The sequence below is a fragment of the Colossoma macropomum genome, unplaced genomic scaffold, assembly GCF_904425465.1.
Source record: "Colossoma macropomum unplaced genomic scaffold, Colossoma_macropomum, whole genome shotgun sequence".
Classification (NCBI taxonomy): Eukaryota; Metazoa; Chordata; class Actinopteri; order Characiformes; family Serrasalmidae; genus Colossoma; species Colossoma macropomum.
Genome location: NW_023494800.1, coordinates 12379837 through 12393945, shown reverse-complemented (window position 1 = coordinate 12393945; position 14109 = coordinate 12379837). Strand labels below are relative to the sequence as shown.

General features: G+C 40.1%; 2 protein-coding genes across 3 annotated transcripts in view; one reads left to right on the top strand and one right to left on the bottom strand.

Annotated features, from left to right (window-relative positions):
- Positions 1-455: 455 nt before the first annotated feature.
- Positions 456-5196, bottom strand: si:dkey-228b2.6. 2 transcript variants are annotated; one of them, XM_036588178.1, is made up of 4 exons: positions 4233-5196; positions 2817-2907; positions 1702-1879; positions 456-1049 (listed from the first exon to the last, which is right to left on the bottom strand). In XM_036588178.1, the coding sequence occupies exons 1-4, from the start codon at positions 4300-4302 to the stop codon at positions 723-725; spliced, it is 666 nt and encodes a 221-aa protein (XP_036444071.1). In that variant the 5' UTR covers positions 4303-5196; the 3' UTR covers positions 456-722. The 2 variants fall into 2 exon arrangements, with proteins under 2 accessions (XP_036444071.1, XP_036444072.1); XM_036588179.1 differs by having other exon boundaries at positions 4628-5196.
- sptan1 (spectrin alpha, non-erythrocytic 1) overlaps positions 4354-14109 on the top strand; it is a 33312-nt gene continuing 23556 nt past the window's right edge. The window contains 3 exon segments of the mRNA XM_036588177.1: positions 4354-4433; positions 7244-7287; positions 13623-13862. Of these exon segments, the coding sequence (XP_036444070.1) occupies positions 7258-7287; positions 13623-13862 (270 nt within the window). The 5' untranslated portion in view covers positions 4354-4433; positions 7244-7257.

Genomic DNA, 14109 nt, shown 5'->3' with positions numbered 1-14109 from the left:
GGTTGGGAGGTGGGGGGGGGTAATTAAACAGAGGCCATCAACCTCAAAATTGTGTGAGGAATGTGTCCATATGTCCAAGTATTCAAAAAAGTGCAGAAGCAGGTAATTTAACTGTTTAATGCATAAATTACTAAAAACTTATCCAGATTTTTAAAGATGTTTTTATTACTCAGAAGAGCATAACAAAATATGATGGTTTTTTTTAAATATCACTATGGACACCATGCATTAAGGAATACAAACAAAAGTAAAAAGTATACTTTTTCCTGATTAGGTCAAAATTTATATATATATATATATATATATATATATATATATATAGAGAGAGAGAGAGAGAGAGAGAGAGAGAGAGAGAGAGAGAGAGAGAGAGAGAGAGAGAGAGAGAGAGAGAGAGAGAGAGAGAGAGAGAGAGAGAGAGAGAGAGAGAGAGAGAGTTTGGACTAATATGTCTGAGACAATTGTTGAATTCCTGTTACTGTCTGGCCCGAGTGTGTTTGCACTCAAGGAGCAAACTGAATTCATGCCAGTGGTTAATGTTACATCATGGTAAAGTGGTTTGGAGGTTACTCATGTCTAATTTACCAGGAAAATTGCCACAAATCAATTGTCCATGGTTAAAGCTTACTCAACAGGGATAGAATATAAGTCATTAAAACAGAACTGTAATGTGCTACTTAAGTTACATGCATTATGTTTAACATTGCTCTTTAACTCAAGATACTTCAGTCTTCAGCAAGGTCAGTCTGCTTTTCAGAAGACGCTGATGTTTCAGTTGAAGACGTTGATTTCTTCAGCTTCATGGCCTTCACAGCAGACTGCAAAACCATTGCTTTCCTTTGCCATTTCATAGCCTTGTGTGACTGCTCAGACAGTTCTTTTTGGTACTTTTTTATTTGAAGTTGAGCAGTAAGTAATTTTAGTTTGTAAGATTTTTCAATTGTTTGAAGGCGTTCCTCACAATCACATGTGCTTCTTGGTGTGTCAGTGAGTGTAACTGATATTTCTTGGTTATCGGTTAGATTTCCAGGCTTTTTCAAATCTTGCGCTTCCTGTAATTAACAAAGAAAGGCTTGTTATTAGCTATAGAATTAATGTACATGATATTTTTAGACACTTTAAACTCATCTAATGCAACCATTTACATATGTAAATATCTTCTGTCTTTCTGTCCAAAATAAAAGAACAAATTCTACAGTTTGCTCCATCCGTAATGATACTTATGATACTCTATGTGTCCAAAAGTATCCAGACACCCTTTTAATCACTTTACGTACTTTAGTACATTTCTGACACTGGCTTCAGCTTGTATAATCTCCTCTGAAAAGCACTGACCAATAGAGCAGCTGCACAAGAGCCTAAGGTCACCATAACCAAAGCCAAGTACGAGCTAGAGGGGTATAAAACTCTTCAGCATTGGGCTGTAGAGCAGTGGAGCTGCATTCTCTGGAGTGATGGTGTATCAGCCGACACCTTTGGAGTGCAATCACATCCTCACAGCAATGTTCCAACATCTAGTGTAAAGTCTTCTCAGAAGACAAACTCCCTATTAAAACACTTAATGTCAGAAGAAACGCTGGATGAGCAGGGATCTACTATTGTTGGACATATAGTGTAGGTCAACCTCTACAACACACAAACATGCTCAATGTAAAATTAAGTAAGAATCAATGTGGTGGTATTGCCAGGCAATACAAACCGTACCATAGACTCGGGAGAAAAAACAGTGGGAATTGCATCTGGACGTAGATGTGCTGACCCATCAAAGCACTCTGGGCTGAAATGAGCAGAGCATAATACTGAAGATTCTGATGGAGTCCACCCTTCAGGTTTTCCCATGTTGGCTATCCACTGCTGAAGATACTCCTCCTTCTGGGGAAAGCTGAGTAAAATAACATCATTAGCATGATGACAAAATAATCACATCTTAAAGCAGGGTGGGGAGCTCTGGTCCTGGAGGGCCGGATTCCTGTGTAGTTAGAACATGAGAGCAGGGAAATGACCAAACTATGCTGGACTCAAAGCAGAGAAATCACCAAACTGTGATGGTCTCCGGCATTCAGTTAAAGGGTCATTCTTAAAGGGTCATTCTGTGGATGCGGTTCAAAACACTGTGTCCCAGTTCTTTACAGAGAACACACTGTTTTTTTGCTGAATTTAATGTATTGGGGAAAATCATAAAACCTGGCCTGTACAAAAGTTATGGCCCATTATATGTTTTATTTTTTTCCCCAAGATGTTAAACCAAGTGCAAAAGTAGCTTGTTTACCACAACCAAAACAAATATTTATATTTTAAAACATTATATTGATCTATTTGTTCTTGGTAGTGACATTCATGGTTTCATGACTAAGACAGTACAACACAGTAAGGAATTTGTTTCACTAAAAACAGAGGTAAGTCCAAGTGTACATCCAACTATGTGAATATTGCAAGAGAACTTCAACATTTGCCATCTATCAAAGAAAACTGGATCACTGTTATTTAGATAAACTGACGTTAGAATAATCTGATAAAAAATTTAAAATGGCCTAAGAACTAAAACAGGCCTAAAAATAGTATTATTGCTCAGTCAACAAAAAGAAGCAAAGTGTGATGTTTCAGTATTGACAAATTGAAACAAATGTATGAAAGTAGGTATTCTGAAAATGCCAAAAAAAAGATTTATTATATTCTTAGTGAATTTATTTATTTTTTTTGTATGCAACATGTAAGTAATCTTAAAGGAGAAAGGAGACATTCTAAGATTTTTCTCCCAGTTTGAACCACCTTTGTAGAATGATCTTAATATGAACTAAGAATGAAAGAGTCTCACTCACTTGTAGAATGTGATGTCTTTACCCGTTGTGTTTCTGCAGGCTTCACATGTAGACATCTTGAGGGCAGTTGTTCCAAGTGAACAAGGTAACTCTAGTGAGGGGAAATGGAGGTAGAGTCTGCTTTATAGCAGGCTAGTTAACACAGAATGGTCTGAACTGTCTTCAATGTGATAATGGGCAATTGTTGGTATAATGGGCAGTTGACACCGTTAAGAAGTAACCCATATGACTGTTCAGGCTGTGAATGTGTTCATTTACATTTCAACATTGTGTACCATTTCATTTTTTCAGGAAGAGTTATGGGTTCGTAATGTAAACTTTTTAAAACAATAATAAGATGGAAAATGTATCTGTTTAATGTAAACAGAAATTACACATACTACATAACAAATTAAAGTGCTAAAGCTTTATAAATACACTGAAGCTTTTGAATTACAATAGTTTACAGATAAACGGAAATATCTGAATTGAAACTCAGGCGTACTATAAATATGTATTATCAGAGATTACAGATTATTGAAGATCTTCCCAAATATAATTTCTCAGTACCTCAAACCATTACCACTTTTTCTTATATATTGCTATTTTTTGGCCTTGGGCTAATACTTTATCTTAATACATAACTATACAGCCTTTATAATAATAACATACCCTTAAAAATTGGTTCTTTAACTTCAGTAAAAGCAATGTTTATATATTAAATCATGACAACTCAAAGAACCATTTGAATGCCTAAATTGTTCTTTTCATGATTAAACTATTCTCAATTTTAAAAAACCTGCTGTCTATTTGCTATTGTTAGAATTCCACTTTTTTGGTTACTTTTTATAACCCTTTATGATAAGAGTGCATAAAAACATTTATAGCAAAAAATACATTTTATTTGTAGGTGATAAAAATACATATCTTCTATGTTCTTTTGTTGATATTTGTAATTTGCTTCCCTTGTTTTATTCATCAGCATAGAGACTTCCAAGAGTATCCCAGCGTAATTTGTTTTATTGTGCATTATTTAGCTTCTGCACTGCCATTTGTGTGATATGCCAAGAGACTGTGGTGCCCTTAGACAGCAGAATCCAACAAAACTTACTGCCCAGTGCAAAGTGTCAGCACATTCCTGACAGGAAACACTGTCTGGAATTTAAGTGTACTGCAGAGTCAATGCATTTTGACATAGCTCTTGAAATTACTTCATACATCACTCTTCGTGCTTGTAATTAGGACCGATGCTTTTGTTGGGCCTTAAAAGCCTAGAAAAATGTGACCTTTTGAAATGGGTGTAGTTTTGTACATTAAAGAAAGCTGTTCATAAATGTTCTTAGTATATATATTTACATATATGTTTAGATGCACTCCACAGTGAAACCTGATTTAATAATTCTGTTGCAAATTTCCAAAGTCATCACAAATCCTTGCCTGATGAGACTCGGCATCTATCGACGCTCTTCGGAAACTTTCGGCGTGTTGCTGCGGCGCATGACGTCATTGCCTCCTAAGGCCTCGTTCTGTTGGTCGCTTCAGTACGACAGCTAGTTAGATCGTTCGTACAACAGAAAGAGAGGCAGCAACCGCCTTGATCCAGTCCAGAAAAACAAAGCTGAACACCTTTTTGCAGAGGTAAGAGGCTCCATCGCGGCGCGCTCGTGTGACACAAACTATATAAACACGCTTTTGATCCAGCTTTGTGTCGCCCCAGTTAATCAACGGGACTGAATTGAATTGAATCGTAAGGCTTAGTACCGTTCCGTCTCACGGCATTAGCAACGACTAGGGGCCCAGTCACCGTTCACCATAACGTTTCACACTCTCACCTTCAGCACCGAGGGACGTGCCCACAACTCTTTAATGGTTTTGCAGTTATCAAATTAGTGTTTCTGATTTATTGCACAATTACTACACGGTTTTTTTTCATACAATGTTTAAGCCAGCTATCGTTAATTTAATACCGTGCGACGTTTTGGGGTCGAAGGGACGTCGACGTTTCACCGTTATCGTCCAATGCAGTTTAATGTAGCTAACGTACTACTCAGGCAGTTTAACGTTATTTTGTTAACTGTGCCATCTACGCTGGTGTTCCGGCCTCTTTCAGCCAGAAACGAACTGCATTTATCCATCTGTCTGTCTGTCTGCCGTCCGGACAGCGAGCTAGCAGTGTTAGCGCTTTAGCCAGCTGGGTGGCTAGCTGCACAAACAGCTGCAACTATGAATCTAGACCGCTTCAGCGCTGTAAGATAGATACATATGCACAGAATGGATCGGAGATACTCTGTACGATATATTACTGTCCTCGTTCCCGTTGTTACCGAGCTGTCTGTGCGTTCAAAATCGATATTTTCTGTCGGAGGATACCAGCTAGCTGTTTTTCGACCATTGTAGGAGCCGCCCAGCAGGCAGCAGCTCCCCTCTCTCAATGAGCTTACAGGGCGGCCTAGAAACAGCTATTGCGGCTTTTCTGCCCTTTGGGCGCCTCATAAAAATCTGAGTATTTTAAGCTTTAAACCGTCCCGTTTTGAGGAAAAATGCTTTTCATCTACCAGTCATTTCTGTTAAGTAAATGGTAATGTGCGCCCACTGAAAACGGCTCAGATGGACAGCATACAAATGCAACATCTAATATGACGGGCATGTAGTAAATCCCGTAACACACGAAAGTCTTAATCAGAAGTGTTCTGTTATAGGATGTCTGCAGATCGGGCTCAGTGTTTGCTTTTAAGTGCGTGAACTCAAATGGGTGTGAACAGCTGCTAGGAGCCTATTGCCTACCAGCATTCCATTCATACCGGTGTGATCTGGCTCAAACCCCATTCTTAACACACTGTCACAACTCTTCATCTTTTATGAAGGCATCAAGTTTACATTTTCTTAGTGAGACTGAAATTTGATTCCGTCCACACATGGTCACCATCCTGCTGTGCCATCACGCTGACATGTCCACTAAGCCTAGCCAATGACTGCAACACTGCTTCAAATGGATGAATGAATGGATGAAAGACAAGACTCTTTTTTGTGCTTGACACATTCTTAGCATACAGAACTTGAGGACTGTTCACTAGAGACCACACAAAGCTGTTTAATTCACCCATAGAGAACACAAATGTGGTGACATTTACAGTCATGCGCAGTTTCCCATAATCACACTCACTAATCGAATTTCAGGCCTATTCTTGGACGTGGGGCCATGGTGGAGACAGAAGTTAGCCAGTATGTTATGGGTTACCCCTGTGCTGCCTGGCATTTATATTATTTTGTCTGGTATTTAGCAAAGATGTCAGCCTGCATTGCAGACCAGCGTCTAGGGCAGCCGATCCCGAGGAAGGACATCCAGCAAAGAATTCTCTCCTCCCTTTTCCTTTTCCCCTGAAGCTGATGTAATGCACACTGAAGTCTGAAAAACTTTCTGAATGGGTGTGGTCCTTAAAGCCGAAGCAGTGGAACATGGGGTCCTCGTCAGGGGCCCTTGGGGTGATGCTGCTTCCTCATGTGCAGCTGTGCATTCTGTATCTGTTTAAGTGCACACCCTTTATAGTGTCAACATGACACTCTTTCTCATGTCTGCTTTAAGGAAACATTTTCTGGCAGGAAAAGAATAAACTGAAACAAGAACGTGATTAGACTAGATTAGATAGCAAACAAAGCATTGCTGTATGTATTACAAATATTGCACATATTGCCTTTAAAACGGATTCACGCTCACATAAATAACTAACATTAACAAGCAGCAAGGTCATTTACTAACAAGCACAGTAAATTAGTAGGACAGTGTGGTAAAGTATAGCCACAATATAAGTAAGAGTCACTGTCCCCATTATATAAATAAGCAGATATGTTTCTGATGGCTAGATGTTAACAGCCCCCATGATACCATTGTAGCTGCATATCTGTAATTAAGTTTAAAGATGCATAGAAATTCCTAGTAACGTTAACAATTTAACACAGATGTATTTGCATTGCACCATCATCATTGTACCATGTTTAGCATCATGCCATAAAAAGCTGAGCTGCGGGGACCATGGTGTGTCATGTAGATCTGCTCTGGTTTCATGTGACATCCTGCTGTAACCCAATCCAGCAATGGTCTGTTCCCTGCACAGGACTAGGAGACTCCCTGATCTGTTTCTTTTCTGCATTGCCATTGTAGAATGTATCAGCTGTACTGTCAGTGTACTGTTCTTTGGTGGCAGTCACACATCATTTGCATGAGCACACAGATGCTGGATCCTTTTGTGGTGGAGCTTGTTTAACGTGTGAATTTAGCTGTAGTGTTTTCCCCTTGTTGTCCTATTGTAATCAGTTGACCTATCCTGTTTTGCCAAAGCTCTTTGAGAGCAGAGCAAAGATAGGTCAGTTGACGGTTCTTTGACTGCAGTTTTTAAAAGATGTGTGTTTTACTAATAACATTATTTAATCTTGTGCCCTGTAACCAACACAGGCACCTGTTACCATGTCCAAGTTTATTAAACCCAAACTTAAGGTAAAGTGCGTGAGATGTGTGCATTTGTGTGTGTGTTTTTTGGGTGTGGTTTGTGGTGGTGTAGCTCCATTAAATGGCATGGGGTCTATATATTGGTGCGTAGCTTCTGGAATGTTAAGAGCAGGAAGGAAGGAGCAGAGCATAAGCTCATTCCTGCCTGCTGATGTTTTTCTTCCTGATGATTTTCTTGCTGAGAAATCGCATGGGCAGGGACTTGGCTGCCTCCCCACACGGCCTTACCACTGCGGCGCTGATGCGTCTGTCTGCCTGCACTGCAGCCATAGTCAGAGAGATGGAGGGACACATGCAGTCACGGAGCATTGTGCTTTTCTGATGCTTTTGCCTAGTCATACCTCTCGAGGCTCATCTCCAGCTTTTTGAGAAGTTCATTTAAATTCACTTGGGCTACGCTTGATAAAGCGCAGTCACCAGGCATCAGCTAGAGATAAACAGACTAAGGTTTGTTGGTTTTATGGTTATTGTGTCTATATATATATATATATATATATATATATTCTAGTGATTTAAATAGAAATTCTAAGAGGTAGGTCTATCTGTCCTTTTTTTAGACGTAAGATTTCATGCATGCATATTAATAATTCTTCCCAGGCCACCGTGTGTTGCATGGTGTGTGGGTGTTTTCTGCATGATTGTGCAGTGTTTGAGAGAGGATTAAATCAGATACCCACTGGTGCATTTTAACTCAGCCCTATATGCTGATCTGTTCCAGCCATTTTGATTTAATCCTGAATTTAATGCTGTGTTTTAGATGTGTTTGGAATGATGAAAAAGGTATTTTCTTAACTCTGTTTTTTTGCGGTAGATCTCTGTAGCCATAAGTAGTGCATGATATGAGTCTAGCTCTAGAAAGGGCTTGACTTTAGTTGTATGCATCTTAAGTTCCCAAGGGCTCTTATTTAATCAAAGAATATTTTAAGTTGGCCCCAATATACAGTGATTGTATATACAGTCTAAATCCTATGAGTGAGCAGGCTGCGATTCATTTGAATGCAACTGAAGGAAAATTGCCTCAGTGCCTAATTCCTCAGGATCTCAGTATAGTTGAGCTCAGCACAGCTGGAGAGCTGGGAGACAGCACACCCGTTTCCTGGACATTCCTCTGGCCTGTATCCTCCCTTTTCTGTCTCTTGGCTCTTAGGAACAGATGTGTTTCCATAGAAACTTAAGAGTTACGAAAGTGAACTGGGCTTGTTTCCCGCTGATGCTGATTTCCCTGTGGGAGCAGTGCTTTCTGACTCTGAGATGTGTTACAGTTTTGTTGAATGTAGGATGTAACATGATGTTATTAGGGGGGCTTGTTGTAGGAGGAGAAATGAAAGAATTTTCACTAATTTTTTTTGCAAGACCCATAGTGTTTTTTGAGTGCACTGTTCTTGTTCATCGATCAGTCCTTGTGCATTTTCTGTTACATAGAATGTTGGTTTGCTGACTTGATATTGCAAAAGAGAGAGATGAGCTACCTCAGAAAATGTAAGGTTTTCTAGATTTGATTAACACTGGGGGGGTGGCCAGTACGACTACACTATAAGTATCATTATAAACGTGCCACAGTGCAGTTAAATTTTTTTCCCTAGTTTTCTCATTTGAAAAGCACTTTGAATGACAGCAGTGTATAAAAAGGGGTATATAAACATGTCTTGCCTTGCCTAGTTAGGGATGCACTAATCATGATTTTTAGAGGCCTATTCCGCTTTGTTTATAGTCTCGTTTTGGCCCATGGGCAATTTTTGTAGCCTTTATTTTTTAACCTTTGTGGGTTAAATAAATACTTTCTGTTAGACAGAGTCACAATACGAATAACATTTATATGTTCTACCATTTTAAATTCATTAATAAAACAATCAGTTGCCTGTTTGACGAACATGAATCAAATCATGTGATAAAGTAAGAGGTAACGGGCCCTTGTACAATTATGCTACAACATTTTGGTTGATTACCAGTTGCAAGTTTGGAACACAAATCTGCCGATTTTTGGCTGATGTCGTTCCTGCATCCTTACTCTTCTTGCTTCTTAAATAGTTTATCAACACTGATTAAAATTACAAATTATTGTATAGTTTTTATGTCCATTTTTTAAATGTTACTACTGTTTTGCCTGTCCATATTGTGCAAAATATAAGACAGATCATTTATTGGTAAAATGCCTTCAAATATTGTGATCTTATGTTTTTGCCACATCGCCCCCCTTAATTAACATTTGATTAAACGATTTAAGATACAAGTGATTACATTAATTCTATATCTTCCCCTGTACTTTGTAGTGTTGCGTTCTCTCTCTGCTCCACTTAACATACTTCTGCAGTAATCTGTGCCACACTGGGGTTTATAAATATCTCAGCTCCTCTCTGTGAGATTGGTAAGAATGTCTTTGAGAGGACAGCCTCATTATCAGGACAGGTTGGGAATAGGGGGCTTGTCTGTAAGACAGACCTGATTATCTGGATGCATAGGGAATAGCCTGCATGTCTAAAACTGCCTAAGGAGCCACAGAGTGAGCCAGTTAAGTCGAAGTTGAGTGTGATTCTTATTTGTCAGTTTGGTAAATGAGCTTTGTATTTTATGTGAGTTGTCTAGCTAATTCACAAAATCATGTCATAGATGGTTAAACCTGACTGGTGTGGGAAAAACCTCAGAGCCCAAACAAAGTAGTATGTGGTTTAGTCTTTGTAATGGCAGCTACTTCCATGTAGCCCTAGCTAACAGCTGTTATTACGACCGGCCACTGAGCGATTTGAGGGCGTGAGCTTGGACTTTGCCTGTGTCATCATGTGGTTGGAATGTGACAGAGTTATCCGAGTGCGCTGCTCGATGACCGAGCGTGTGGGAGAGAGGAGAGGGAGCAGGAGAGAGAGGAGAATATTCGAGAGCTGCAGTGTGGAGCACTAATGATGAGGGAGAGCTAGAGCGAGTGCAGAAGAGCTGGAGTAGGAGGGAGGGGGAGGAACAGGGCGAATGCGTAGGAGAAAGAGCGAGTTGGTGTTATCTCTACTGTGCACACTACTAAAGGCTCTATCTCTTACTACAGCTGCAGCACTTTAGAGCCTTCACGCAGGTTTAACACTCTTGTTTTGGTGAGTTTCTCCAGATTTTAAATATTTTCATTCATCAGCCTTCACAGGGTGCTGATTTATTAATCTGTTAAAAAATCAAATAGCGAGGTGTTTCGTATGACTGCTTTCATTTTTATTTGTAAGCGACTCTTAAAGGGGGCTGAATAGAACGCGTTGACGTCAGCTGACTCTCACACTGAGGTGTGGTCTCTCTCAAGCAGCTGTGAAATATGCCGCGTCATGCCTTTTGTTGTGATGTCATTTCATGTTAGGTAGGTGTCCTGAAGATCTCAGGCTGAATGCCGGTAAATGATCAGTGGGCCCAGCAGACTGCGCTGTTGATATAGGCTAGTCGTACGATGTTGTGCTCCTGACCATGGCCCTGATCTTTGTCCCCACTGAGAGCTATCAAGCTGAATCCAGTCGAAGCTATGCTAAATCCGCCGGCTGATTTAAGCTGACAGTGAATTGGTGGCTAGAGAAGGGATGGGCTGAGTTGGGGGGAGGGGCTGCACCGTTACAGTCCATCTGGGCAAGAACAGGGTGGGCCAGTTGAAAAGGGAGTAATCTGTCTGAGGCTAATGCACTTTTTTGTCACAAGTGTTTATGCTGGCTTGTTTTAGCTGTTATTTTGTATAAGGCACTGTAAAATGTGTTTTTTAAAGGGTTCTTTATTAAAGACAGTGGTTATATAGAATTACAAAAACTCAAAGAACCGTTTGAATGCTTAATGTTTCTTCTGTGTGATGGAAAGCACTTTGTTTTTACTACTAGATAGACCATTAAAAAGTGTTTCTGTCTAGTAGTAATGGGCAGTATACTGGTTCATCCAGTGTAATATTTGAAATTGTTTAAGGTATGAGTTTTGTCATAAGCACAGATAACGGAAATGGACATACATTACAAAACATGCTAACGTTGCATATTGCACAGTATTGTGTTTGTCTGAATGTTGGAAGGATGTTTCAGTCACATTTCAAATGAAAATGAAAATGCAGCAGTCAGTCGATCACCGTCCACTGGATAGTCAGGTGCAGTGTGAGGTGGTTCAGTCTGTGGCAGAGGACGTAAGACAATAATGTGAAATGAATGGCCAGTCTCTTGGGGTTAGCTTTTAGCCTAGCATGGAAAACGGCCTGCTACCCACACTTTCCTTTCACACCACCTGCAACACTGCGTTCTCAAAGCCTGGTCTGTGGCTATCAGTACTGGCGGCGTAAATAACTTGTAATAATTAGCAAATTTTCGCAGCATCTGACTGTTGCAGATGTAAGCACTAGTGAATGGGACCCATATATGAGATAAATGACTTGAGAAATTCAGCGATGAAACAACATTTTAGCACTGTTTTTGCTGGGCTATCTGTAGATGGTTAAGCTCTGTTTTTGATATTCTGTGCAATAAAATTTTTCACATGTATTTCAGTTGTTCAGTTCAGTGGTTCTTATTTAAGTGAAAGCAGATACTAGTACTACTACTATTACTACTACTAATAATAATCCTCTGTTAACCTACAAAACATTTATTACAGTATCCAAGATTGTTTTATTTAATTTTTTTTCTTTATAATTTTTTGTATTATTACAAAAGCATTCTGCTATTGTTGAGCTGATGCCCATATGAATGCTGGTCTTAATGGTCAGCATTGTCTCCCTTACTCGCTTACTACCTGAACAGTCCTTGGGATTGAGACTTAATGCCTTGTTTATTATTGCTGCTGACTTGGGCTCTCTCACGCTCTCTCTCTCTCTCTCTCTCTCTCTCTCTCTCTCTCTCTCTCTCTCTCTCTCTCTCTCTCTCTCTGTGTCTTCATTTCTTTCTCTTGCTCACCCTCTTTCTCATACTCTGTACTCCACTCTTCATTGCCTTGACAACAGTCTTTGTTGGTATGTGCTTTCTAAGCATCATTGTTAGTCTCCTCATTTTCTGTCTCATTTCCAGCATCCCCTGTTTTTCCCAGTTTTATTACTTTCCCCAGCACCCCCCCCCCAACGTTGCTGGCTAGTATAACAAAGAACTGTATTGATTTAGCCCAGCAGTCTCATGGTTGCAGAGATTCTATGACTGACTCCAGAGCTGGCCATTCTATTCATTGTTAAAAGCATGCCCTTGCTTTATGCCTTGAGCCATTGACCTTGGGCTTGCCAGACTTTCTTCTCCTTATTCTTGTCAAATGACTGCTTCCATTCACTAAATAGACGTCATTCAATGTACCTCATGATAGACAAACCAGTGCGAGATTTTTGTATGAATACATAAATTCATATCCTGCAGAGTGGAAAAGCTGGAAATTCAGAACAGGCCAAAATAATGTACATGAACTGAACAAAGTCTAAGACCAAAAAGCATGAGAACCTCACACTGAACAGAGGAATGATCACATTTGTTCTCACCCATCTGTAAAATCCTCCAGAATGACACTTGTGTCACAACTAGAGTTTTCAGTTTGGCTGTTAATACCAGCTTCTGAAAACCAAATGACTTTGCACTTAGTGCAGTGCAGAGCTGATGTCTCTGTAAGAGATATGATTGTCTGTCACCTTGACATCTGTGCCATTCCTCCAGAAATGGTCCTCCAAGGGTCCTCTGTTCCCAGCAGTGCAAAGTCTGACTGGGAGGAGCCAACATTTGGAATACCAGTAAAGGTCACTGTAACAAGGGTGTGGCCCAGCTGCTGCTCAGCTGTATTTTTTAAAAATATATATGTTTTCATTCATAATCTGACCCTCAGTGCTCCAAAAGCTATGGAAAGCATAGGCCCTGGGGTATGATTGGTGGAGTATTAGGAGGGGGTTTGAGTGTTGGAAGCGAGTGTCAGTGGGGGTGGTGGTGTGTAGTTCACAGGGGGCTGACGGCAGCACTCCCTTTGTGCATGTTTGTTCAGAGGCATGAGGAATTTCCGCCTGGCCCCCTCATGTGCTCAGCTGTTTTTCAGGCCAGTCGTGTCTCTAGTCACGCCATGTCTGCATGGTTTTAAACTCCATCTTATTAAACGTGATGAATGACAGAAATTCTGTAGCTGTGCTGAAAGATCTATTATAAGGTAATTGTGTTAATCAGCATGTAAATACTGATCTTTTGGAATTTGTATAATTACATGGACATTTTACTTAATGTTTCTTTTCTAAAGAGCCAGCAGAGATCTTTTTATAAACTAGGGTCTAGACTTCAGTTTCCATTTTATTTCATTCAGATGGAAAACAAACTAATATGACTAACATGTCGATGCAGCAAACCAATGTTCTTTTTGTGTGTGAATTTTAGAAAATGGATACCAGTGGAGTAAAAGTCCTGGAGACGGCCGAAGACATCCAGGAGAGGCGGCAGCAGGTCCTGGACCGCTACCGCCGCTTTAAGGAGTTGTCAACCTTGCGCAAGCAAAAACTAGAGGACTCGTACCGCTTCCAGTTCTTCCGCCGTGATGCAGATGAATTGGAGAAGTGGATTCAGGAGAAGCTGCAGATAGCTTCTGATGAGAACTACAAGGATCCCACCAACCTTCAGGTACGTCTAGTTTTTTAGTTCCATACCATCAGTCCATTTCCAAAGTAATTAACTCTCCCATTTCACTACACACCATAGCAATATGCCACGTAAGGTCATACATTACAATGATCTTACTACAGATAGGGTGAGTTATCAGGCACAACACAAGCCCAGGTTCATTAACAGTAAGCTGCGGTCGCTTAGCCACATAATGGTCAAAGATTACTCCTTGAACAGCATATTGTTTTTTTTGTTTGTTTGTTTT

Excerpts from the sequence above, each read along its gene's own strand:
- si:dkey-228b2.6 (XM_036588178.1), bottom strand. The coding sequence starts at position 4,302 with ATGACGTCATGCGCCGCAGCAACACGCCGAAAGTTTCCGAAGAGCGTC. Across the intron at positions 1,880-2,816 it reads AAAGACATCACATTCTACAA|CTTTCCCCAGAAGGAGGAGT; the intron begins GTGAGTGAGACT and ends TATTTTACTCAG. Across the intron at positions 1,050-1,701 it reads TTTTTTCTCCCGAGTCTATG|GAAGCGCAAGATTTGAAAAA; the intron begins GTACGGTTTGTA and ends TGTTAATTACAG.